Source organism: Rhinolophus sinicus, linkage group LG01, assembly GCF_036562045.2.
Source record: "Rhinolophus sinicus isolate RSC01 linkage group LG01, ASM3656204v1, whole genome shotgun sequence".
NCBI classification, from domain to species: Eukaryota; Metazoa; Chordata; class Mammalia; order Chiroptera; family Rhinolophidae; genus Rhinolophus; species Rhinolophus sinicus.
Window position 1 is genome coordinate 59515014 of NC_133751.1, and position 26398 is coordinate 59541411.

Here is a 26398-nt window from a genome sequence, read left to right on the forward strand (position 1 = left end):
TTGGGGAATCTAGCTGTAAAGGAGACTTGCACGTCGTCTTTGGGTGCATTTCTGTATGTTTTTCTCCTGCTGCTCTGTGATATATGAATCTAGAGGGAGGGCATAGACTTAGGTCAGAAATGAACTCATTGCTTTGAAAGGTTCCAATCTCAGCAAAATATATCATTGGAATGTTGGTAATAACTTATTCTTAACATAATTTTCTATTGTCAAAAGCAACCAATAGCAACAACAAAACATAAAAGTAAAAATCACTCTTGAATTTGCTATCCCAACACATACTTTCGAAAATTTTCTATAGTGGTCATCATAGAGCATGTATAATTGGCAATGCTTTCTTGAAACTTTAGGCAGGCTTGGCAGTAGCGCGGTGGTTGGGACTCATGTTTGGGCGCTGGTTGGGGAGGGAGCTTAGGACTCGGTTTAGAGAAACTGCGATGGTCAGCTGCTATTCATTTACTAGGTGATAAGCAGTTAATTGACCACTTACGTGTTTCTGACTCTAGAGTGCCTGTGTTCAGTGTGTCACACTCTCACTTTTCCTCCATTTAATCCTTGACAGGGTGATAAGAGAGCCATAGTCGTCCTTTCTGAAATAAAAACCCAAAATGGTAGGTAGAGAGGGATAAGGGGAAGGAAAAATGTGAAGGAAGCAGCACCGTCTCCTGTAGTCCTCTTCTCGGTCCCACCTTGGTTCCACTGGTCATTCGCTGCATCCTTGGGGCCACCGGGGGAGGAAGGTCTCACAGGGGCCCCCTCTCCAGGATGGCTACAGAGTGGCCCCTTCCCAGCTGCTGGCAGAGCCAAACGGTTTCATGCAGAGGTCCCTGATGCTTTGTAGCAGTCCAAGAAAGCCAGATGGGACACAGCTAGAATGTGTTCAGCTCTTAATCTTTCAAAGACGTTACAAAATAGTTTATAGATTTGCTTCAGAGAGAAAAATTGTATTTTGACTGGCATTCAGACATTGATTGCATGAGGCGTTGTCTTCACAGACATTCTGCCAAATTTCACTTCTTGGCAGGGATGAATAGCAGTGCAGGGAAAACAGAGTATCCCTCTCTTCTCCTCATCTTGAGACTTTTGTGAGTTTTCTTTTGGGGGGAAATCAATCACCCTTAAGGCTTAGGGGAAAGAACCCAATGACAGGCCTAAGCGGTGTCCAGTGATATTAATTCTGTGTCATTAGATTAATCAGAAAGGCATGATTGAATGCTTGAAGCACAGTGGTCTTGGAGAAACCATTTGAGTTCCTCTTGTGCTTACAGAACCTTCCTGTGCCGACCCAGACTCATGAACATATTCTCCCCTTTGAAAACGCAGCATTTCAAGACAGAGCATTTCAGAGGAGATGCTGGCAGGTTTCTTAAATGCATTGCCTTGTACCTCGTGTGAATTAGTGTTGGCTCAGAGGCACTCTGTTGACATGTTCTCTTCTTCTCCACCATGGCCCTTTGCAATAGACAATACCTGCAAAGTTGCTAATTGCTTGGAATTAGGTATAGTCTGTGAGCCACCAGCTTCTCCACCTTTTCTTTGCCTTTGTGCTGTTAGTTTATACTGGGATACTTGGAAAGCAATTTCTTTTTCACTTGAAATCACCTATTTATAACGAATGTCATCCTTCCTGGTTCACCACAGCCTTCCTTATAGTAGCCAAATATTAAATAGAGATTATGGCCTACCTTTTGATGATGGCTATGCAGCAATCATACCTTTAAAGAATATTGAAGGACTTGAATAATGCTTAAGATAAATTAAGAGGGCAGTGGAAAGCAAGTGATAAAACACTAAGAACAGTACGATCCTATTTTGCAAACAAAAGAAAGAAAAATACTGGAAATACAGAGACCAAAGTTACCACAGTAGTTGCCTCCAGTGATAGGATTATGTATGTGTTTCATTTTTTTTCTTTGTGGTTTTTAAAATTTTACATTTATCTAAATTCCCGCAATGAATATATATGATTTGTTTATTCTGGAACCTTTCAAATGTATAAAAAGAGAGAGAATAGTGACATTAAACCCATGTACCCATTGTCTATCTTTAACTGTCCCAACTCATGGCCAATCTTGTTCTATTTCTTTTATCCCCTATTATTTGAAGGAAATCCCGGATGTCATTTGTTTCAATGATATTTAGATTTTTAATGATAATTAGATTTCAATGATTAGATTTGGAAGTTTCAATAATAGATTTCCATTTCAATAATTAGACTTTTAATTTCAATGATAGATTTTTTTTTTAAGTTGTTTTTTTTTTTGAAGTCCTGGGCATCCCTTCCTTTGTTTGCTGAATTTTCTGCCTCCTCCTGATTTGCCCAGATTAAAGGCCCTTCCACGTAATCCTGCAAACCGAATGTGACAGAGCCAGCAGGCCTGGAGCCTCTGCCACTGGAGATGAGCCTCCCACAGGCTGGAGCGGCTGTGCCACCCGCCTGCAGCAGCACAGACCCGCAGCTGATAACAGGCCCATCTCACAGTCCACAGGGGCTCTTTGTTCTGGTTCCTTTCTCACTCTGGTTTCCCTGGGATCCACTGTTAGTTATCAACTTGTGAGACTTAGGGGTATGGGATGTTCACGTGATCAACCTCAAGTCCCACCTCTGTGGCCTGCTCTGTGTTTCTCCGAAAGCCGTTCTTTGCAAACAGAAAGAAACTGTCTGTTTCTATTTAGGATTCTATTTAGGATAATCACTGTTTCTACGAGTGGAAGCTTTGAATTGCTGTCTTTCCCCCAGCAGGTCACATTGCTGTGAGAGGCCATCTAATAGCATTCACAGCTGAGGAATGCCCGTCATCAGTGCAGGCATTTTTGTTCTAATGTGTCATACCCAGCTGGGTTGGAATGAGGGAATGTCACTGCCCTTCATTTCTTTTCTTTAATAAGTAGAAACCTATTATTGAACCTGTTTATACTTTTTCTTGGTCAGAATAATCATTTCTCCCATTACCACTTTCCTTGCTCTCCCAGGATTTTCTAGAACTTGATTCTAAGTTGTTTATTTTGCAGTGGTATAGGTGGAAGTATGATGCATGGTTCAGAGTGGCACTATAGCTGCTTTCCAGTTTTGTCAAACAGGGAGTGCCTTTAGCCTGGGGAGACGGGAGGAGTGGCCAAGGAGCTCTGTTCCAAGTCACCAGTCACCACTTGGCTTCTTTTCTTCATGGCACTCAGCTTAAAGAAGTGACCTGCAAATGTGAGCTTGGCTGGGAACAGCCTGTCTGCCCAGGGGTCCACGGGCTGCTTTCTCCCGTGAGATAGAAAACGAGATCTAAGCCACCCAGAGCATTTCCCTGTTGGCCTCAGCTTTGAGCACCCTCACCTTTATCCTCCACATCCTTCAGACAGACTTTCTGTTTAAATCTCGAATCTCTCGTTTTGCATTGTCTGTTAAGTTTTTAAAGCACTGCATGCCCTCTCAGAAACAGGCAGATGAATAAGTTTCAAAGCACATAAAGTAAGTTTACATGCTGAGTGAACCATCTGGGAGTGGATTGGGCCCTTTACTCCTTTGCTGGTGAGAGCATCCTGGTCTGCAATGGGGACCACAGCCCCGGGCAGCTGGAGGGACACCTTCACTCGGGCAAGACTTTCTCCATGGACCTCGAGAGGCAGCATAATAGCTGCCCTCACTGGACCATCATCCATGCTCCAGATGTTTTGTATACATCATCTCTGATTCTCACAACTGTCCCTCAGTATATGGGTGGTAGTTGTCCCCTGTAGGTGACAAAGTGAGCAGCACAGGGATTCATTACACTCACTGTTAGAAAAGGGTGCTGCCAGGATCAGAACCAGATCTGGATGATTCTAAAGCCCATGCTTTCTCCACTCCCTGGTGCCTGGGCACTTTGGGAAGTAGTACAGTGCTATGCAGAGGGGGAAGACTCCACGTAGTCATGTCCTGATTCAAGCTCTGTCTCTCCTGCTACTGACCGGCTCCCTGGAGGCCGGCTGACCTCTCGGGACCTCAGAAAGCTCATCTGGAAAACGCAAGAAAGTGGGATTGGAGGGACATCTGCAGGATGTCCTCCAGCTGTGCTGGTCAGTGCTGCTTTTCACAGAGGACTGTCACAGCCCCACCGCCTCTGCTCAGAGCCCTTGATTTTGCTTTTTTGTCTCTCCTGGTTTAGGTTTGAGCCTCAGGCTGAGTGATAAAAGATGGCATGGAGTCAGGCATGGCTATGAGAGGTTTCCGCTCTGCACCCTCCCCTCTTCCAGCCTCCTGCAGAGTTGAAATGGTTTCTTTTGGCTTGTTGCTTGCTTTCTTTTAGACCTCAGACTTTTATCGTTTTTTTCTGAGCACGAGTTGAGAAATGTAGGGAATTGCTCTTCTTTCCTCGAGGTAGGCAGCCACCCCTGACACCTGTGTATCACCTGAAGCCACTCCCCCATGTGTTTTCTCTCGCTCCCTGGGTTATCAGCATGCACGACCCGTTTCTGCTAGCAGATAGACCCACAGTTTCTGGGGCTTGATCCAACCCAACCTGCTTGCTCTTCCTTTGGTTCAGGGTCTTGGTGAAATACCATGAAAGTTTTGAATTTCTCTGTGGCCTGCAGAAGCTACAGGGGGCTGTGTATGTAGGTTTGCAGGCTCTCTGCCCATGCGGCGTTTTTATTGGAGGTGGCGAAGGTTCTCCTAGACTTTCTGTTTGGCAGATGGTTGTGGTTAATGTGCACTTTTGAATCACTCGACTGTTTTCATCCCTGAGGTGCTGTTCTCTGTTTTGCCTCCTGCCTGTAAACTGTGTTATGGGCTTCACTGCCCTGCTCACAGCCGCTGGTTCTGACAAGAAGGGTGAGCACTGACTGAATTACAACTCAGAATTGTCAACAGGGCACACGTGAGGATTTACATCTCTCTTTCATCTTCCAGCATAAACCTCTCTTGCCTGCTTAGAAGGTGTCTGCACACCTTGGCTCCGCTGGCTGACGATGGCAGGGAAGAATCATCCTGGGGAAAGTTAAGAGTCCCCTTTGACGACTGAGGCTTTTTGTACCTGGCGAGAATGTCGGTTTTTCATTGCCGGTGATGGGCTCCATTTTGCTTTAAATGTCCATTTGGCAAAGAGGAAAAGAAAGGAGGATTTATTCCTGGGCCCTCTGGCTCTGCTCTCCCAGCCTCCATCCCTGGCCTTGGTGTTGCAGCCACAAGGACTTTGAGTCAAGTACTCTGACTCATGGGAGGCCCTTTGCACAAGCTCCTTCCTCTACGTGGAATATTCCTCCCCTGTATTCCGGCTTTTTTTTTTTTTTTTTTTTTTTTTTTTAATTAATAGGCTGTATTGTGTAAGAGGAGTTTTAAGTTTACAGCAAAATTAGGTAGAGAGTACTGAGTACGCTTATAGCCTCTGTCCCCCACCCCACACAGCCTTCTGCATTATCAATATTCCCCAGCAGAGAGGTACACTTGTTACAATTGATGAGCCTACATTGATACATCATTATCACCCAAAGTCTGTAGTTTACATTGGGGTTCACTCTTGGTGTACGTCCTACGGGTTTGGACAAATATGTAATGACACGTGTCTCCTATTGTACTATCAGGCAGAGTCGTTTCAGTGCTCTGGAAGCCCGCTCCCTATGTCGCCCTCTCTTCTGCCCTGAACCTCCTTTCCTTTTAATGTCTAGCCTCTGGCTGCTGACGGTTCAGACCTCCGCTTCCTTGTCTATGGGTCAGGGAAGCCTTCCTTAATCCATCCTCCTGACTAGGTCAGAGTCCCCGAGCAGCAGGCATTGGGCACAGCCACTCCAGTTACCATTGTATTTTTGTTGGAGCCACTCTTGAGTGATGTCTGCCTGCCCTTTGAGACAGTAAGCGCCCTGAATGTAGGGACCCTGTTTCTTTTCTCACCACCGTATATCCCCAGCACGGAGCTCACTGCCTGGCACACAACAGCGTCTCCTTAAACATTTGGTGAACAAGCAGATGCTTTGTTCTCACAGGCTTCTTTATGCTTCTGAAGTTCAGTTCCCCCAGGTGCACCTCCAAGCCCATCCGTCCTCCCATCACACCGGCTGCCTCCATGTCACAGGGCTTCACACATATCCATTAAAGCAGCAGTACTATAACTTGGCAGTACTTTCCAACTCAGTATTTATCACGTGACCAGTAAGTGCACAGGGGCAGGTATTATAGAGAAAATTAAAGAAAAGATGAGAAAACGTTTCTGTCCTCAGGGATTTGATTTGAGCTGCTCATTTCCCAGAAAGCAAACATTAGATGGAACCATATAAACTTACTGGCATTTGACTATCAAATATTTGACGATTGATAGTTTCTCCTACAAAAAGAGAAAACTCATGTGGTTCAGCTTTATATGTTGCAAATGTTTCTCTTCCTCAATTCAGATTGGCCTCTCCAGAGAGGCCACATCAGACTTGTCCTACTTCGTGAGGCTGGGGCTTGGGCTCAAGATGAATGTCTAAATCCTGAGTCATAGGCCAAGATTTCTTTTCCCCAAGGGAAGAAATACTATGCTTTTGCCCTCCTTAAGTTCAACCACAGAAAATATTTTTTGAAAAGATTTTTCATTGCAAAGTATAGATAGAGGCATGGAAAACTACTAATGAGAACATGTCTATTGTCAGGAAGTGATGGTAATAGGCTTGAATGTCAGCACAATTGGGGAAGCCAATCACAGAGGAATCTAACCTTGGTTTTCATTATGTGCTGTGTTGGAATTCTGACTCCTTGGTCCCCAAACTCAGATCTGGTGTGGGGATTGCCCACTGGCTGGTCATGTTGGTCCCCTTTCCTTCCTTATCTCGTCCCCCAAAGCTGTTCTCTGTCTCAGTGCTTGCCTGAAAGGTTAATGTCCAGTGTTTTAGTATGACTTTTGAAAACTTGGTCGAGTACTTACTGTGTGCAGGACACCTGTTAGGTGCTGTGAGGGATGTATAGGTGAATGAGCCACAGTTCCTGTCCCATGGGCATCACTCCAGTTGGAAGACAGATGCCTGTGTAACAACCTCAGGTACCAGCAGAGTGCAGAGACTCTGGGGGAGGTCTGGCCCTTAGGACCCAGTGGTTGAATCACAACATTCTTCTCCTTCAGGGGGTCACCTTGGCCTCTCTGCCTCCCTGCCTCCCGTGTTTGCCCTGAGGCTCTGATGCTGATGACATTATTGATTACTGTTGCCTGAATGCTTTGCGAGTGCAGGCTCTATGCCAAGCGCTTCACAGAAGTGATTTCAGTTAATCCTTTGGAGGTGGTTCCACTCTCCTATTTTGGTGAGGAAACAAGCCTAGAAAGGCTGAGTGACTTTGCAAAGGTCTTACACCTCAAAATGACAGAGCCAGAGATGGACCCGAACCCACCAAGTCCAGAGTTCTTCCTCTTGACCTTAGAGCACCTGCCACAGGGAGGGAGACGTGGGAGGACTGCGCTTCCACGCAGAGCAAAGTCCTCACCTAAGGAACTGTTCCAGTTTCCCATGTGACCAGTTTGCAGGACTGAGTCAGTCCCAGAGGAAGACCGTTGCACGTGCTACTGAGCTCTGGAACGCAGAGTACCCTGTTTATGAGAAACAGTTGTAACATGGCTCTGCCAACCCGTGGGGTTTTCCAGAGAGACCACTAGTCCCATCCCAGGTCAGTGTGCTGATGGAGCCCAACCCTTGGAGTGAGCTGATCTTTGCTCTTGACTTCCTTGTCTGTGAAATGGGAACGCTGATGTTTGCCTTCTCATTTGTAATTCATCGGGCGTCTTGGAACTAAGGGTTCTGCCCTTGGTCTCACACAGATAGAGACACTGTTTTAGATGGTGGGTCCATTTCAGCAGTGAGGGAGCATGTGGCCGGTGACTCTTCAGTGACAACTGGGGCCCATGAGCCGTGTCGACATCTGGCCAGAGGAGCTGTTTGTTTGGGTGACCATTAATTTTAATTAGACTGACCTTGAGATCAGAAAACCCAGTCATTTAAAGCTAGTATTTCTGTCCTCACCGAAACTGCTCCCTGGATGGCATCTTGATTCTAGGTCTCCCTTGTGTTTTGAATACCGTTGACCAGAGATAGTACCGTGAGTGTTGTCTCTGGACAAGCAAGCCAAAGCGAGCAAGCCAGCCCACATTCAGGCAGGCGGCACCTATGTTTCCGAAGGCAGCTGAGTGGGGCCCCCGCCTTTCTCAGATTCCCAGGAATCGGTGTTCCAGGCCCTCCCCTGCACGCTCCCTGCCTCTCTCACTTGTCATGCTCTGCCATGGTCCCTGTGTAAGCAAGTCACTGTGAAATGCATCTGGGGACCCACAGGCTTCAGGTGGATTCAGGTCAGAAGATTCAGCTTCCAAACATAGGACACGCCCTCCAGGGCCTGCAGGCCAAAGTCCCAGGCCTGTTTCCTCTGCTCGGCCAGACTGTACCGAGGAGACTACGTCTGCCTTTGGGGGCTGTGTTGAAGACAGACATCGATAGCAAGAGAGCAGGGGGGCGGGGAGTGGATGGTGCCAGGCCTGGAAACTATGTCCTTGGGGAGTGGTTAATGGTTAACCCGGAGGAGAGACACCACAGGAGGGAGCGGATGACCTGACCTCAGATATCATTATAGCAGAGAGAGGGATAGACTTCTGGCTGTACCAGGGCATGTGCCAGGGTAACACAGGGAAGCAGTTTTGAATACAACAACATAAGGAAGAATTTTCTAACAAAGATGACTGCTCGGTAAGAGCAAGCTGCCAGATGTGGCAGTGAGTATATGTGGGCGTGCCAGACGAAAGATCCCTGCATTGGCTGCACCTCAGGCGAGCCAATCTCTGGAGTTCCTTCCAAACTTCAGGTGCTACTATTTCCTCTGCCCAGTAACCCCTGGTGCTTTTGTTCTGCAGTAGCCCCATTCTAGCCTGTCTTCTGTGGTTCTCATCAGTAGATCTTCTAAGCTGCATTTGTACTTGGCCACCATGACCATGTACACTCATTTGTGTGCCAAGCACAGCTTGCTTTGAACTGCTGCCTAGGAAAGCTTTCCCTGGCTCCCAATGGCTTTCCCATGGAGCCACCTTGCCATGTGGGTAAAAGTCCAGATGGGGTGGGGCAGCTGTTCGGGGGACCCAGGGACAGATTAGAGGTGGGCAGAGGAGGGTGAAAGCCTGTTCATGGTCCCTTGAATGACCTTCCTCCTTTGTCAGACCTTGCAGTTCCTGAGTGTGACTCCTTCCAACCCCAAAAACCAAATTGCCCCCTACGCCAGAGGCTCATGTCCTCAAAGAGAAAAACCACATCCTTATTCCCTAGCCCTGTTTCTCTCTCTCCCCGGCCCCACGCTCTCTGGGGCCAGATGTTGGAAGTGAACAAGCCAGCAAATCTGCTTTCATTCTTGGGAGGAGCCAGTTTCTACTTATCTTCTCAAAGGCTGGAAGGCTTGGTCTTCCATCTCCATTCTGCTTCCCATTTCCATGGACCACTGCTTTGGCTTCACTATTTTACAGAGTCCCACGTCCCCCAGACGGACTTTCAGACCTGGCTGTGCAGCTCCTCCAGCAACCACCCCACTGGCTGCTCTGGCCCCCTCCCCACCCCCACCCTTCTGAGCTTGTATCAGATGAGCCTGTGATCCCACCACCACCCTTTCTACAATTCCCGTTAGTTTTCTCATATCTCAGCACATGGCAGATGACTGGATTACATGTTTTCACTTAAGATAGCCTCATAATGCTTCTCGTATCTACATGTTTAAAAGAAGATGTTTATTAGACTCCAAAGCATATTAAATAGCTGGTGGAATTGTGAGTTATGTGATTGAAGACTTGCAGACATTGTGAGGGAGGTGTTTTTGGTACCCAACCCCGATTTCATTTATGTCTTCATTCATTCGCTCATTCCTCACTGAGTGCCGAGGATGGGCCAGGGTGCTCTGGTTGTTCTGGGACTGGGCCCTGCACCCCTTTCTCTCTTCCCTCAGCTCCAGATCTCTGCTGCTTTCTGAGGAGAGAGCAGAGTTTGAGCAAATTCTCTGCTGAGTTTCTACCCTGAGAAAGTCCACTCTGGCCCCAGCCCTGGTTGGACTGGTTGGTCCCCACAAAACTAGAGGGTTTGCTTCCTGCAACCTGGATGGAATCAGAGATTTGGGGCGTAGTGAAGGCTCCCCCAGCCACTCATTACTTCTGACACGTGTGTCCAGAGTCCATGGATGGCTGCTTTTCACCTAGCATGGCCACCTTCCCGCGTACCTGGCTCACCTGAAATAGCTGGAGTAAAGGTGGTCACAGAGCACATCCCCCTGGGCTGGCAGAATGCAGGCTGCTGGCCAGGACGGAGGTCATCCATGGGCTTTGCCTGCTCGCACAGTGAATAGGAAGGCAGGGGACACGGCAGCACAGCCTGGAGGCTTCAGCTCAACACAGGTCATGAGAATAGACTATAAGAGAGAATTGACAGTTTGGGACTGGACGGGAGCTGTGGGGAGGAGACCAGGGAAGTAAGATGAAAAAGACAAATCCAGGGTTTCTAGACGAGGCATTTGATGGTCCCACTGTCAGAAATGGGCAAACCTGGAGAGGCAGCTGATTCAGGGGGAAGTTGATGTAGCAACTTCAGATAAGTTGAGTTCCGGGTGACAGCTGACACAGATCATTTGGCTTTTGGCACAGATCTGGGAGTAAAATTCAAGAGAGAAATCAAGTGTGTGTGGGGGCGGGGGAGGGGAGAGGGTCGGTATGTGAATGGGAGTTCAAGCAGATGCATGAACTTGGATAAATCTCCACAGGGGAGAGAGTTACCTTTGACCTCATCCAACTGCTGGGAAAAGAGATGGAGTCAGCCAGCAGCTGGAGTGGCCACGGGGGTTGAATGGTGCCATGTTCCAGAAGCCAAGGGCAGGAGGGCTCCAAGGAGGCCCTGGTCAGCAACAGAGTGGCCACCACCGTGAGGTCTGAGGAGGGTTGTGGGATTAGAGGGAACCTCAGCGTGTGATTCTCAACCTTGGCTGCACGTTAGGTGTTAGAGTCACCTGGGGAGCTTTAAAAGCCCCAGTGACAGGGCCGCAGGTCAACCCAGTTACATCCTAACCTCTGGGCTTCAGTACTGTGAACGCTCCCTAGAGGGGCCTCGAGTGCTGCCAGGACACAGAGCCCTGTGTGTGAGGGATGGAGACGGGACTAAGAACCACTGTCTGAGAGGGGAGACAGAGAGGAAAAGTCACCCGGAGAGGTCAGATTTTAAGGAATTGAGAGGATTTACAGGCAATCATTTTGCTCGTCGAGAGAGAGAGGATGTGAGATTGGCGGAGTAGCTGGATCAAAAGAAAGGTTAAAAGTGAGTCAGTCGCAGATTTTTAGGCACATGGAAAGGAAGCAGAGAAGGAACTAACTGATGGAACAATCCTCTAAAGAGGGTGGGATTTGGGGACTGCGTTTCCTGGGGCAGGGAGGAGCACTCCTTCCGTTGGGACAGTAAGATCAGAGGAGAGGCCAGGAGGTTGTCCCCCTTATTTATGAGGCATGCGAGGGCGATGGAACCAGACTCAGTGAGAGACTGGAATAGATGAGGAGGCAAGTCCTGTTACCTTTCTCTGTTGGTGAAAAAGAAAGGTGAGGTCACCTCCTGAGTGAATGTGAGACTGGGAGTTTGAAGGCTGCCACTGACCTTGTGGTGAATTTGATGCAGATTTGACTAGCGAACAAAGAGAAGTTAAGTGACTCGGAGACTTGGCCAGATGGGAGTCCAGCTCGTTTCTGTCCGCCCAACCCTGACATTTTCATCTGAGGGCTGACCTCTATCACACTGAATGTAATTGGCTTTAAAAATTTTTGTTTTTACTCAGAAACATGGAGAAAAGTTTAGCCAAACAAATAGGTCTGTTTTCATTTCTCTTAAAATAGTTTTTATAAAAAGAGAATATATACCGTATTTTGCCATGTGTAGTGCTCACATTTTTACCCAACTTTGTGAGGGAAAAATAAGGATGCACATTATACGTGGGTAGTACTAATTCCTTATCTACATAAACGTTTTAAATTCTTTTATTTATGCTTATGAGTTAAAAGTGTAACTCTAGAAATCAATAACGGTATCTGTATGCAAAATAATGTCCTGGAATATGATAATCGGTTTAGTTGAACTTACAGATGAATTTGCAACAATAAAGAATTCTTGGCCTTCTATGATGCATAAATATCATAATTTTGTTACTGGTACATAAAATTTCTTGTACGTTTATCTGTTCTTGTGTTTTGTAATTATTTGTTACATAAAATTTCTCGTACCATAACATTAAAAAAAATAAATGCTAAAATTCCTTTATAATACAAAACACAAATACCCAAATGTAAACAAATAAAAGTTTGAATTAAAACAAAAGATTTTTTTTTTTTCCTGAAAGTTTGGGCCAAAGACATTTGTGCGCATTAATACACGGGAGCTCATTATACATGGCAAAATAGTATTCGATCTAAACATGTAGAAAATGCTGATAACCAGACAGGAGATGAAAATCGCCCATACCCTTACGGCCCTAGAATAAGATTGCGTGCTTCGGGGTTACAGACTTAAATCACAGATTTTCAACTCCGTGGGAATACTGCTGACAATAACTGTCAATTCTGGACTGTTTCTTACCTAGGTGGCTGCTGCTTGTATATCCTTTTGTTTAATCCACTCAATAGCCCTATTTCATGGGTACTATTATTATCTCCACCTTAGAGCTGAGAAGTTGAGACTGGGAAAGATTAAGTGACTTGTCCAAGGTCACAAAGACAAGCCGAGGCAGATGTGGGGCTGAACAGAGATTTGCTAAACATCTGAGCCCAAACCCCTAACTGCTATGTGGATACTGCCACTGGACAAAGAATACGTACAAGTGATATTTCCAGCACATTGATGACACTCAGTCTATTCATGTAATTTACTGTATTTAAACAACTTTTTGAGCAAACCAAGGCTTCTTAAAAAAACAACAACAACAAAATCCAAAACAGCTTTTGAGGTATAATTGATATACAACAAACTATATATGTTGAAAGTGTACAATTTGAAAATTTGACATATATACACACACCTGTGAGACATATATACACCACAATCAAGATAATGAACATATCCTATTTCCCCCAGAGGAGTATCTCCTTTGTCATTTCTCCCTCCTGCGCCACCTGCCCCCTTGCCCCAGGCAGTCTTCCGTCACTGCATATTAGTACGCATTTGCTAAAATTTTATAAAAATAGTATATACTCTGTTTTTGGCCTGGTTTATTTCACTTAGCACAATTATTTTGAAATTCAACTGTGCTGTTGGATGTCTTCATTCATTCCTTTTGTTACCGAGTAGTATCCCATTGTATAGATAGATGTACCACAGTCTATTTATCCCTCCACCTGTTGATGGATATTTGGGTTGTTTGGGATATTTGGTAGTTTTTACCTGTTATAAATAGAGCTGCTATGAATGTTCGTGTTCAAGTCTTCGTATGGATGTATGCTTTTGTCTCTCATAGGCCAGTATCTAGGAGTGGGATGGCCAGGTCATTTGATAGTTGTTTGTTTTACTTCTTAAGAAACGGCTAGTTTTCCCAAGTTAACGTCCACCACTTTACATTCCTACTGGCATGATTTCATTTCTTCCACATTTCCATCAACAGTTGGTGTTGTTAGTCTTTTTAATTTTTTAATGGAGGTATAATTGATATAACATTATATTAGTTTTGGGAGTACAGGGTAATGATTCAGTATTTGTGTATGTTGTGAAATTTTCACCACAATAAGTCCAGTCAACATCTTTTGCCACATATAGTTACAAATATTTTTTTCTTGTGGTGAGAACTTTTAAGATTCACTTCCCTAGCTGCTTTCTAATATGCAACACAGTGTTATTAACTGTGGTCATCGTGCTGTGCATCACGTTCCCATGACTTATTTATAACTGGAAGTTTGTACTTTTTGACCCTCTTCACCCATTTCGCATTTTTAATTTTAGCCATTCTTTTAGGTGTGCGATAGAATTGCTTGGGCCGGCCTGGTGGCTCAGGTGGTTGGAGCGCCCTGCTCCTAACGCCTAGATTGCCAGTTCGATTCCCACATAGGCCAGTGAGCTTTGCCCTCTACAGCTAAGATTGTGAACAATGGCTCTGCCTGGAGCTGGGCTGCCATGAGCAGCCGGAGGTCGGCGTGAGCTGCCACACGGGTGGCTGTGTGCTGCAGTGAGCAGCTGGTGGTCATTGTGAGTGGCCAGTGGTCAGCATGAGCGTCTGGCAGCCGCAAGAACCGCCGTGAGTTGCTGTGAGCGGACGACCGGCGACCGGCGACCCACTGCCTCAGCCCGGGGAGCACAAGGCTCGTAATACCGGCAGGGGCCAGGGAGCTGTGTCCTACACAACTAGACTGAGAAACAAAGGCTTGAACGGGGGGGGGGGGGGGGGGGGGGGGGGGCAAAAGAAGGTGGGGAAGAATCTCATTGTAGTTTTAATTAGTGCAAAGCTTTTCAACTCTTCAGTATGCAATACTTCATAGTCCCTATAGCAATTGTGGAGCCTCACATATCAAGGAGTAAAAGGAGAAGGGAAGAAATGTAAAACTTTTTACTAATCTTAGAGTAATAATTGTAAATCTTTTTTTAGTTCCCTTTTATGTGTTAAGTAATTTTTAATACATTATGTCTAAACCTAGCATCAACCCTGCAAAGAAGGATTATCTGCATTTTACAGATGAAGAAACAGGCTGAGAGAGGTTAAGTGACTGACTCAGGGTCTCACAGAACAAAGCAAAGACTTGAATTCAGCCTTGTCTGTTCCAAAGCTTACATACTCCGGTCCCTGTGCCTTACTCCATTTTGTAGTTAACTGTTTTATCTTCTCTCTCTCTCTCTCTCTCTCTCTCTCTCTCTCTCTCTCTTTCCCCTCTCGAATCCATTTTCTCACTATTGCCCTCTGCCCCAAACATGGAATATAGAACTTAAGCCTTCAAAATAGATACCGTGTTTCCCCAAAAATAAGACCTAGCCGGACAATCAGCTCTAATGCGTCTTTTGGAGCAAAAATTAATATAAGACCCTATCTTATTTTACTATAAGACCGTGTCTTATATAATATAAAGTAATGCAACATAATATAATGTAATATAACATAATACTGGGTTTTATATTAATTTTTGCTCCAAAAGACACATTAGAGCTGATTGTCTGGCTAGGTCTTATTTCCGGGGAAACACGATAGTTCTGCTGACCAGGCAAACATTAGGAAAATTAATTCAAATGTAAATTATCTGTGGAGTAAAATCTTTGTAAAATCTCCAAGCCTCAAAGCCTGGGTGAGTAACCAAGCCTGTCCTGACTCATTCTCTGCAGCCCAAACTCTGGGCCAAGTTTGTTAACGTCCCTTACATAACAAGGGTCCACTTCAGAGAAAACAGAATTTATTATTGTTATGCTTTGCCACTCTTCATTTGTGGAGCTGTTTTCATTTCAGATGCAACCTTTCAATTCAACAAGCATTTATTTTAGTTCTGGCTGTTTAGTTGAGAGCCTACCATGTACTTTCATGAATTATTAGTTATCACACACACACATTTCCTCCTTTCTCCCTATTTGATTGGGCAGTTTATCTTTTGGGTAAGAGACAAGTAATCTGAATCTGGCTTCTCGGGTCCTTGCTGGTTCAGTGACCTTGGACTAATAACTTACTCTGAACACCAGTTTCCTCAGCGACAAGACGCAATTACATATATTACCTACTTCACAAGGGTTGTGGTGAAGATTAAGTGGAATAATGGAGGTGATCAATAAATGTTAAGTATTATTCCTGTTTTACTGACAAGCCAAAAAACCTCCTAGGTGTTAGATCACTTGGTCAAAGCTACACAGGTAATTAGGGGGAGCAACAAAATTCAGATGCTCATTTTTGGGTCCCCAGGTTCCACACTGTTCTGTTTCTGTGCTACCACCCTCCTTTAGGTCCCCACAAGTCCCTTAAGAAGCTGGCATAGAAGAAAAGGAGACCGAAACAGTTAAATGACAGAGTCAGTATTCAGAGCCCAGTCTTGTAAAAGTAGTACTTGCTCATTAAAGACAGTGAAAAATGGAAATAAGAAAAAGATTACCCATAATCTCACTCCCAACCCCATTATGGTGTATTTTGTTTCAGTCTCTCTTATTGTCTTTTTAATAGAAAGTGATGCATAGTTTGCATTGCAATTACAGTGCTGTTTCTTTGTTTTTCACTTTATATCACACATGTTTACACGTAATTTCATACTCTTACGAACATAATTTTTAATGGCCATGGAAGAGATATCTCCATTTACTTAACTGTTCCTGAATAGGATATTCATGTCGTTCCCTTTTTGTCACTATTAATAAAAATAACTTGTGCATATTTCAGAATATTCTTGCAGATAGAGTCCCTTGAAGTAGAATCACTGAGTCAAAAGATGTATATTTCTTCAAGTTTTTTTTTTTAAAGCCAGGTTAATTGAGGGATAATTTACATAGAGTAAAATTGACCTTTTTTAGGTGTAAAGTTAAATTATTTAGATATAGCTAATTAAGATATAGCTAATTTTCATCACCATAGTTTCCAAGTATCCCTTTGTTGTCCATCCCTCCCTTTATCCTCAGACTTGCACAACCACTGGTCTGTTTTCTGTCTCTGTATTTTTGTCTTTTCCTGAATATCTTATGAACAGAGTTAGTAAATCGCCTTTTGAGTCAGATGTTTTTCACTTAGCATCATGCTTTTGAGATTCATCCAACCTGTTGTGTCTGAGTAGTTTGTTTCTTTGATTGCTGAGTAATATCCTACTGTACAGATGTGCTACAATGTGTCTCTCTAGTCACCACTTGAGGGCCATTTGAGTTGCTTCTAGTGTTTGCTGAGTATGAATAGCTCCTATAAATATTTGCAAAGAGGTTTTTAGGTGAGCATACGTTTTCATTTTTCTTGGGTAAATACCCCAAAGAGTGGAATTGCTGGGTTGATAGTAACTACATATTTGACTTTATGAAAATCTGCCAAAATGTTTTCCAAACTTGCTGAAACGTTTTATATTCTTACCAGCAATTATGAGAGTTCCGTTTGTTTCACATCCTTAGTAGTACTTGGTAGTATCAGGGTTGGTTTGCCAGCCACTGGAATAGTTAGTTACTAATGGTCATCTCATTGTGATCTTCATGTGCATTTCCTTAAGGACTAGTAATGTTGAGGGTCCTTTTATGTGCTTATTCTCACCCGTATCTCTTCTTTGGTGAAATGTCTTTGCAGGTCTCTATCTTTTTAAGTCTCTATCTTTTTTAAATTCACTTGTTTGTTTTTGTATTATTGACCTATGAGAATTCTTGATATATTTTGAATACAAGTCCCTTATCAAGTTTTTAGTTTTCGCAAATATTTTCTCCCAATATGTACCTTGTCATTTCTTTTTCTTAATGGTATCTTTCAAAGAGCAGCTGTTTCTAATTCTGATGAAGTCCAATTCATCAATTTTTTTTTAATCCTATGAATTATCTTATCTGAGAAATCTTTGCCTATACAAGGTCTCAAAGGTTTTCTCCGTTTTTCTTCATAAGTTTTAAGTTTTAGGTCTGTGATCTACTTGGAGTAAATTTTCATATTTAGTGAGATGTATGAGTTGAACTTTTTTTTGCTTGTAGATGTCTAATTGATCCACTATCCTCTGTTGAATTGACGATATATGCGTGGGTCTGTTTCTGGTCTCTATACCCTGTTCCACTGGTCTAGGTATCTATCCTTTTGTTAAGACCACACCATCTCGATTACTGTAGCTTTATAAGAAGCCTTGATCTTAGATAATGAGTCCCCCAACTTTATTGTTCTTTTTCAAAATTGTTTGGCTAGTCTCCATTGTTTACCTTTCCATGTAAATTTTAGAATCAGCTTGAGACCTTTTCTCAAAAAGGTCTTCTGGGCTTTTGATTGGGTTTGTGTCAAATCTGTAGATCACTCTGGGGAGAAATAACATCTCAACAACATTGACTGTTCCAATCCATGAAAACGACCTCTCTGTCCATTTATTTATTTCAGATCTCTCTGATTTTCTTTAAGATTCTTAATATACCTTGTCAAATGAAAGGTTGGTCTTCTACTTTCTCGTTAGGGTGTTTAGCACATTGTGTGCCCTTCTGGATAACAAAGCCACATTTTTCCTGCAAAAATCCCTGCTGGTTTACATTCTCTTGATTAGGCTTTATCTCCCAAGGATCTTACCCCCTCCCTTCCACTCCATGGCTTATAATTATTGCTTTATTTACTTAAAGGTTTAAACTCTTTATGAAAGTATAATATACATACTGAAAGCTATGCGTAGAATGCATCTTGATACATTTTCACAAGGTAGAAATACCAGGTCAAGAAAGAGAACATTACCGACAATCCAGAAGCATCCTGTGAGCTCTTTCAGTTATGACACCCCCTTACCCCCGCCCCAACTCTCCCACCAGTGGGAACCACTGTCTCTTGACTCCTAACGCCATAACTTAGTTATATCATGGTTTAGAATTTCATTACTGTAAGGGACCTTCTAGGTTTCTTACTCTAGGTCCCAAAATGTGTCTGGCTTTTTCATTGTGCCTTTGCTAGTGCCTGGGACACCCGCCCTCCCCACCTCCTTCTGCCCTCTCCTCATTTCCTCTTCTAGCTTCCTTTCAGCTCAGTTTAAGTTTCATCGGCCCTGGGAAGTCTTTCCCTCCTCCTTCTCTCCCGGTTTCCGTTGACATTGTATCTGTCTTCATTAGCACGCTAATCATAATGTACCGAAAGTTGTGTTTCCATTTGACTCTAAGCTTTTTGAGGTCTGGAGCAAGCTGTTTTTGTAGACCTAGTGCCTTCCATGGGGTCTGGCACACAGTAGGAGGTCAGTAATTGTACATTGAATAAATGTGGAGAGTCAAGGAAACTGATTCCCCGAATGGTTAAGTTCCTTACTCACAGTAGGCCTCCTGGCTTTCAGTTCTCACTGGCTTCTTTTCAAACCCCTTTTACTTTGACTTTCTGTGACTTCCAATTTTTAAAAAATTTTTGTTTACATGCTGCTTTTGGAGCAAGGAAGAAAACATTATACGTTCTCAAAGGCTGTTTTATCCATCATTATGGTGATAAGAGAGGACGTTACCTTCAACCCCTCATCTGCCTTAACAGCGATAGCTTTTCACTTGTCAAGTCCGGGAACCGAGTCTCCCATTTCAATATCAAGTGTACATGTGTTGATAACTCTCAGCAATGTTGAAGTCCTCCATATATTCACCCTGCTACCGATATATTTTGGGATGCCCTTGGGATGCCCTTTCACTGTTAGTAAGACAGCAACCGTATCTCAGGTTTTGTTGCTGAGGGTCTAGCTGCTCATAATAATGACTGTACATGTTTATGTATAGTGCTGGGGCCACAGTGACTACTTAGGACTTCCCTCGCGATACAGGCTGTATATAGCTGTGCCTCCAACTAAAGAGTGGATACACTCCATGTAGTGAAGTATTAAAGGGAGTAAAGGGATAATCTGATTGACCTTAAACACCACAGTGGTTCAATTAATTGAGTGGAGCAGTTTACACCTACCAGCATGGATGGCAGATTTCACCAAATCCTCTAAAGACAGATCCATCAATTGGTCATTTGAGCACTCCGTTCTGAGTGGTTCAGTCTAATTAGAGGACTGAAATGTTGACTTACCCAGCATGCTTGTCTAAGTGTGTTGTGAGAGGTTGGGGAAGGATAAAGGCTGTTCTGGGGAAGGTGAGGCTAGAAGGGGAAGCAGCCCTCAGATGTAACTGAAAGGAGCAGGGAGGAGTTTGATGGGCTGGAGGGAGAGTTCCAGGTGCCTGGGTCTATATGAACCAAACCTGGAAAATTTGTCTGTCTGCATATAGGGTTCCCCAGTCCAGGTTGCTTCTCTTCCTAGCTCTGTGGGATCCCTCCCCAGTGGTTTGATGAGGGTCCCAGGTATACACACAGGGGAATGACTCTGATTCAGATCATGACCCTTGGAGGTCAGCCAGTGCTTTGTCTGATGCCCTGGGCCGGCGTGGGCAGCGCTCAGAAGGGCTTTGCACCCATCACACTTCCATCCCTCAGGAGAAGATCGGCTGGCGAAAGGACGCCCTGCACTTACTGGTCTTCACAACGGACGATGTGCCCCACATCGCACTAGATGGGAAACTGGGAGGCCTGGTGCAGCCGCACGATGGCCAGTGCCACCTGAACGAGGCCAACGAGTATACAGCGTCCAACCAGATGGTGAGAGATGGGATCCCCAAGCAGTCCTGTGAGCCCGCCTGTGGTCTGAGGTCTCACCTGTCTGGCCTTCTACTCACTAACTTTCCATTCGTTCTTGAGGTTGGGTTTCATTGTTCCATCTTCTCCAGCTGGGCTTCCAGAAAGCCTTAGAACATTTCTCAGGGATTTCTGCAGCTGGGTCACCTATCTGCCACTGTGTACCTAAATGGGAGTGTTTCACTGAGGGAAGGGGTGACCCCAGGGAGACAGGATAAATCTCAAAGGGAGAAGTGATATTATAGGAGGACAAGAACTGTGTTCTTACAGAGATGAAAACTGAGATCGAAGTTATAGGACATGACAAACAAAGACAAAAGTTCCTGGCTTCTAGAAATGGGCTCCCTGAGGCACTGAGTTGTCAGTGTCAGCAGTGGAAGGCATCCTGCTTGGAATGGGAAGCCCCAAGTACCTTCTACTCCCAACAGTCTGACTGTACCCATGTCATATAAAAGAACTTACGCAAAATTTCACACATATATATGATAATAGACCAGTGAAATGAACTCCTGCATTCCTATCACCCAGACCCAATAATTACCAAGATCTTGTCCCACTTACTATGCAATTAAAAAAAAAATCTATAACTTCTTCCTTCCCAAATCCATTCTGTTATCTGGCGAGGGAGGAATTCTTACTAATTTTCTTTGCTGGACAAGCCATTTTCCTCCAGTTTCAAGAGGTGGCCAGTGTCCAAGCCTTCCATGTTATCCAAGAATAATGGAGTCTGGAAAAAGCACTCATAACTATAGAACCTGATAACGGTAGAACTGATATGGATCCCTGTGCCCATCATTAACCTTTAAAATCCTTCAGGACTTTGTTCAACTGCCTCTCAGCCTCCTTCTTCCCTCCCTACTTGCGCTCCCTCCCCTGCCAGGGCCCAACTTTTAGTCCAGAGGCCCACAGCCTCTTCTGCCCATTCTGAGCCATGAGCAGGACTAAGCAGGACCTGTGGGGGACATTGGCAGGCCCCACATTAGGTATCGGAAAAGTAAAATGGGGAAGGAGACTGAGAGGAAAGCTCTTAGGGAAGAGAGGAAAGATAACTGGTACTGAGAGTAGATGGTAGGATGTGGTGGCTGTTATTTTGGGGGCTTCCCCACTGTACCCCATCCCTGCTGAGAGGATGGAGACACAGACCAGGTATGGGAAACCTCCACTCATCACTTCTGCATTCTGGGTTGGGAGGGGTGGGAGGAGTCCATCTAGTCTGGTAGTGCCAGAGGGTCCTTTCCTGCGGGGTCCCCTCTACATGGTTAGGAGCTGCTCATGGGGCTTGGTTATTAAGGGCCTTTAAGGGGAAGATGCTTTTTCATGGCAAGTGATGAGTTACTGAGTATGTATTGGAGCCTGGTGAGCAGTGTCTCAGCCTGTTAGAAATGTTACATCCTTGACTTTTGCCCGGCCCTAGGACTACCCATCCCTTGCCTTGCTTGGAGAGAAGTTGGCAGAGAACAACATCAACCTCATCTTTGCAGTGACGAAAAACCATTATATGCTCTACAAGGTAAGCATGGAGGGAGGGAAGCAAGGAGGCTGGCGGCCTGATTTGGGGGCCATGCTGACCCTAAGGTGAATGGGAGATCAGAATGTAAGGTGAGGCATGTTATCAGCCCTACTTTATGTGGTGAGGGATACAAAGGGAGGGGTGGAATAGCGCCCTGTCTTTATCTAGTGGGAAATACTAGTGCTACCGAAGCTCTTAAGCATTCACCTAGCAGTGCATATCTTTACAAGGAATTTAGCATATGGCCTCTAATTTGATCCTGAGAAGAACTTTGGAAGTAATACGAATTCCCTCCACTTTTCAGATGATGAAATGGAATCACCCAGGGACACATTCTAATAGGGAAGGACAATATGAAATGAAACTGTACAGAAAGAAAATGAAGGCACTGAAGCAGGCTCTGTCACTAATTCCTGTATTCCAGGGATTCTATGCCCTACCCACACAGAGGACAGGAGACCAGTGAGGTAGCCTGGGATAGGCGTTTGCAGATAACAGTGAGTGTCATGAGTGAACGGAGCAGTCTGTAGGAATCCGTTCTGTGTAAAGGAGGCTATTTCCAGGTCATCCCACGGACCATCATGATAAACTCCCCTCGTGAAAGTGCTCTTTCCCACACTCACAGGCAAGTCACATTTCGAAGTAGGAGTCTCCTCCAAGGTGCTCAGGGAGTGTGCAAGCAAGCTAAATGTAAACTCCAGCTCACCTCTGACATCCTTGGGCTACTCCCGCCAGCCCTGGTCCCTTCTCCGTTCCGCTCTTGAATACGCTCACAGCAACTTTGTCTAATTGTGTTTTCCTATTGCTCCTGCCTGAGACTATCACTGATAAAATGTCACTTACATCTTCTTGAGCTCTGTATCTTCTTTTAGTCTGAATCCATTTTATAAGATGAAAATGAGGGAAGAGGATTGCTTTTTCTTTTTTTGTTTTGTGGAAGATAGGATAAAACACGTTCATTTATAAATACCATTTTTAGAGGGATCAGTTGCACAGACTGGACTGCGTGTGCTTCCAGATGCTTCAGGAGGGAAGAGGTCCACCTTGGCTTAGGCCATCCTTGCTCCTAACCTTGCTCAGGAAGGCGTCCAACGTGGGCTGAGGGCAGTGGGTGCTTCTAGATTGTTTCCATCACTTTAGTAAGTGACACACTCAGGTGTTAGTACAAATTAAAGAGGAAAGGCAACAATTTTAAGGCCTCCTGCTTTGTCGCAGGACCTCATCCAGAGATACCCAGAGGACCTTGGGAAGGCACCATTCACGTCTCCATTCCTTATTAGGAAAAGAGGCTATATGTGAGCCCTTTGGAAAATCTCTCCTTTCACTCCTTCTGAACAGATTGAGGGCATCCTTGAGCTGAACCTGGGAATACCTATGTAGACTAGGGGAGAGATGGCAGGAAATATGATAGGAAATATGGGCTTGGAGGATGGCCTTTCAGAGAGTTGTCCGTTTCATGCCAGAGGGGAGGGGTCTCCAAGAAGGATCATGACTTTCTACGGTAGCAACAGATCGAGACCTTCGAGAATAGATTTCCACAGCCTACTGCAACACCTCTTCCCCTGTGCTGGTGCTTCTCGCCTTTCCTTGTGGCATCCTCTTCAGTTTACATTGTGAGAGAGTGACAGGCTGGTTGGGGCTGGGGGCCCCTCACAGTTCTAGCTCAGTACAGCAGTGTTCACTCTCTGATGGTGTGGAAGGGCAAATGGGCTTATTTCTTTTCTTTTTTTTTTTTTGTCAAGAATTTTACAGCCTTGATACCTGGAACAACAGTGGAGATTTTACATGGAGACTCCAAAAATATTATTCAACTGATTATCAATGCCTACAATGTAAGTCATCGGTTCCTTCCCCCGCACTCCCACCCCCACCCCCATTCTCTCCCAGTGAGGCTTCAGGAGCTGATGTAGACTCAGGTGGGCAGCACACCATGCTGGCATGCTTGGCTTGGCCTCCTGTCTCCTGGCACCTTCTTCTCATTCAGGTTTGGGGTGGAGAAGCCCACCCTGCTTGATGCATCCCTCTCCCCTCACCTCTGCCAACTAGACTCTCATCATAAGCTGGTCCCTGTGAGCTGTGAATGGCTCAATCAGACTCAGGCCGGCGGCCCCTGGCTGTGCTTGAGTTCTGACTACGTGATAACCCAGGACCTGTTGGCTACCTCACTTGGGTGGGTACAGGTGCTCTCCACCCATCCAGTTGCCTAGATGATTCTGCCACTGTGTTCCCTGTGGTGAGAGGTGAGAAGCATGCATACTGAGGTTGCCTAACAATGGGCAGGGCCGTTGAAATTCCTCAAGCTCAAGGAGCTCCTCCTAGAGCTGCAGATAAAATGGGATAGAAGAGTCCGAGAAGAATCAACAGCAGGTCTTTTGACCACACATTAGGATCTGATCATAATCAGGTCCTTACAGAGGGAGCCTGAGTGGGCCTATTAAATTTTGTGCTACTGTAACTCACCAGTTTACCTTAACTCTGCTATATACAAAGGTCTGACAATTAAGTTCGCGAACTTGTAACGATGTTGCTAACCTTTTTTGATATCAGAAGGATTATTCATTATGAATTTGTACCAACTGGATAAACAGTTAACCAAGTTTACTATTTGGAAGTGCTGAAAAAGCTGCGTGATAAAGTTAGACGACCTGAACTTTTCACCAACAATTCATGGCTCTTGCATCACGACAATGCACCAGCTCACATGGCACTGTCTGTGAGGGAGTTTTTAGCTAGTAAACAAATAACTGTATTGGAACACCCTCCCTACTCACCTGATCTGACCCCCAATGACTTCTTTCTTTACCCAAAGATAAAGGAAATATTGAAAGGAAGACATTTTGATGACATTCAGGACATCAAGGGTAATATGACGACAGCTCTGATGGCCATTCCAGAAAAAGAGTTCCAAAATTGCTTTAAAGGGTAAACTAGGTGCTGGCACTGGTGCATAGCTTCCCAAAGGGAGTACTTCGAAGGTGACCATAGTGGTATTCATCAATGAGGTAGGTAGCATTTTTTCTAGGATGAGTTCACGAACTTAATTGTCAGACCGCGTGATAAGTGCCGCATTTACAGATGTAGTTTAGGAGTCACTTCCATATCCCAAGACAATTGTTTGTGATTCCCAAACCTTTCTTCTTCCTACTTTCCTTCCCTTCAGTTCCTAATACTCAAGGAATAATACTTGAGTCAGACCTACTTTTTTTCAGGAAAATGCAAGCACAGTTTCTTATGCAGGGAAGTATGTACCCTCAGCTAAGCCCCAGGACGATTATAGCTTCCACTGCCCACACAGCCCCTTATAGGACCAGGTAATGCCCAAAGCAGAATTCAGAGTGTATCTTCCTGGTAAAACAAAGTTATACACAGAGTAAGTCCAGTGGAAGTAGCACTATTAGTCCTAAACTTCTGTAAAACGGATTTCTGTGAGCTACGCTGGGAACCTAGTGAACCACTGTGGCATCACGTGTGTGTGAGAGAAGCCATCTTATGTTTCCAGCCATGACCGATTTACAGGTGAGGATATGGAACTCTGCCTTTTCCAGTGTTGACTTTGTCACCTACTGCTGGAGCACTTTTTTGAACAAAGTACTGCTCAGCTAGACTAGCAGCTGTAGATAATACCCTTACCTCAGGGGGGAACCCGGGAACTTGGGGGTGTGGCCAGCCCTCCCTAGGTCTCCTGGAGCTTTGCTGTGAGTTGAGGGGCAGTGAGGATTTGTGACTAGCTTCCCCTCCCTCCTCCTGGCTCCCTGCCCCCACTTTCTGTTATCGTTATGGGTCCTCTTCTTCACAAATTCTCTGATTCTACCTCACTCCTGAGCTCCCTGTTAAGAGAAACTAAAGACTTCCTTCTCCTCTCCTACCCCACTCCCTACATTCCGACATCCTCTTTTCTGATCTCTGATCTCTAAATCTTTGCCGGATCCGGGGGCCACCTCAGAACCCAGAACTTAGAACCCAGTAAGACAGGGTTTCCACGTTAACTTTACACTTAGCAGTTTTCAGATTTCCACAGTGAGTGGAAGTGTAACACTGAAAGAGTGAGAAGAGAGCGTGCGTGCGAGGGAGGGGGCCTGGCCTTGCCGAGTGTTGTCCTCGTTCCGAGTACTGTGCTGTAAACCTCTTGGCTGCGAGCTCTGGACACTGAACTAAAGAAGTCAAAGTGAGAGCTGGAACCCGGCCTGTGCAGCTCTCCCTGTCCCTCTTGGGGCCCGGGAGTCTGGGTCAGGAGGGGGCCTATTGCTAGATCTGGTGAGGTGACCTCAGCTTGCCTCCTGCTGAGCCGGGCCCCTTTTGAGGGAGCAATGGCTAAAGAGCAACTGCCTCTCAGTCTCTGGGGTAGGGTGAAGATGTTCTCCTGAGTTTCTGGGGAAGAGCCACCTCCCAGCATTTCCATCCTCAGTCAGCTAGCTCTTCAGTCCAGACCCCTCTGGATGGCTGACAGACTTCTGGGGCTCTCCCCAGAGCTTTTCCTGATAAAGTTACAGGCCCTCTGCTCCTCATGGCTTTAATAAAGGAGGGCCTAATGACACACAGTTTCATAGAACTGACTGGATGGTGTTTGCCAAAAATGAAAAGAACAGTTTGCTCGGTCAGCATTGTGTGACTAAGTGGTTCTGCATGTCCACACTTGTGTGTGTGTGTGTGTGGGGGGGGGGGGCTGCTGAAGACCAGGG

The 26398-nt window shown here is 45.2% G+C and overlaps 1 protein-coding gene across 1 annotated transcript in view; it reads left to right on the forward strand.

Annotated features, from left to right (window-relative positions):
- The window catches only part of ITGB5 (integrin subunit beta 5), a 117704-nt gene that overhangs the window by 39726 nt on the left and 51580 nt on the right, over positions 1–26398 (forward strand). Inside the window, exons 6-8 of the mRNA XM_019738981.2 lie at positions 20012–20173; positions 21624–21719; positions 23462–23551. Of these exons, the coding sequence (XP_019594540.2) occupies positions 20012–20173; positions 21624–21719; positions 23462–23551 (348 nt within the window). The remainder of the gene's footprint in view (positions 1–20011; positions 20174–21623; positions 21720–23461; positions 23552–26398) is intronic.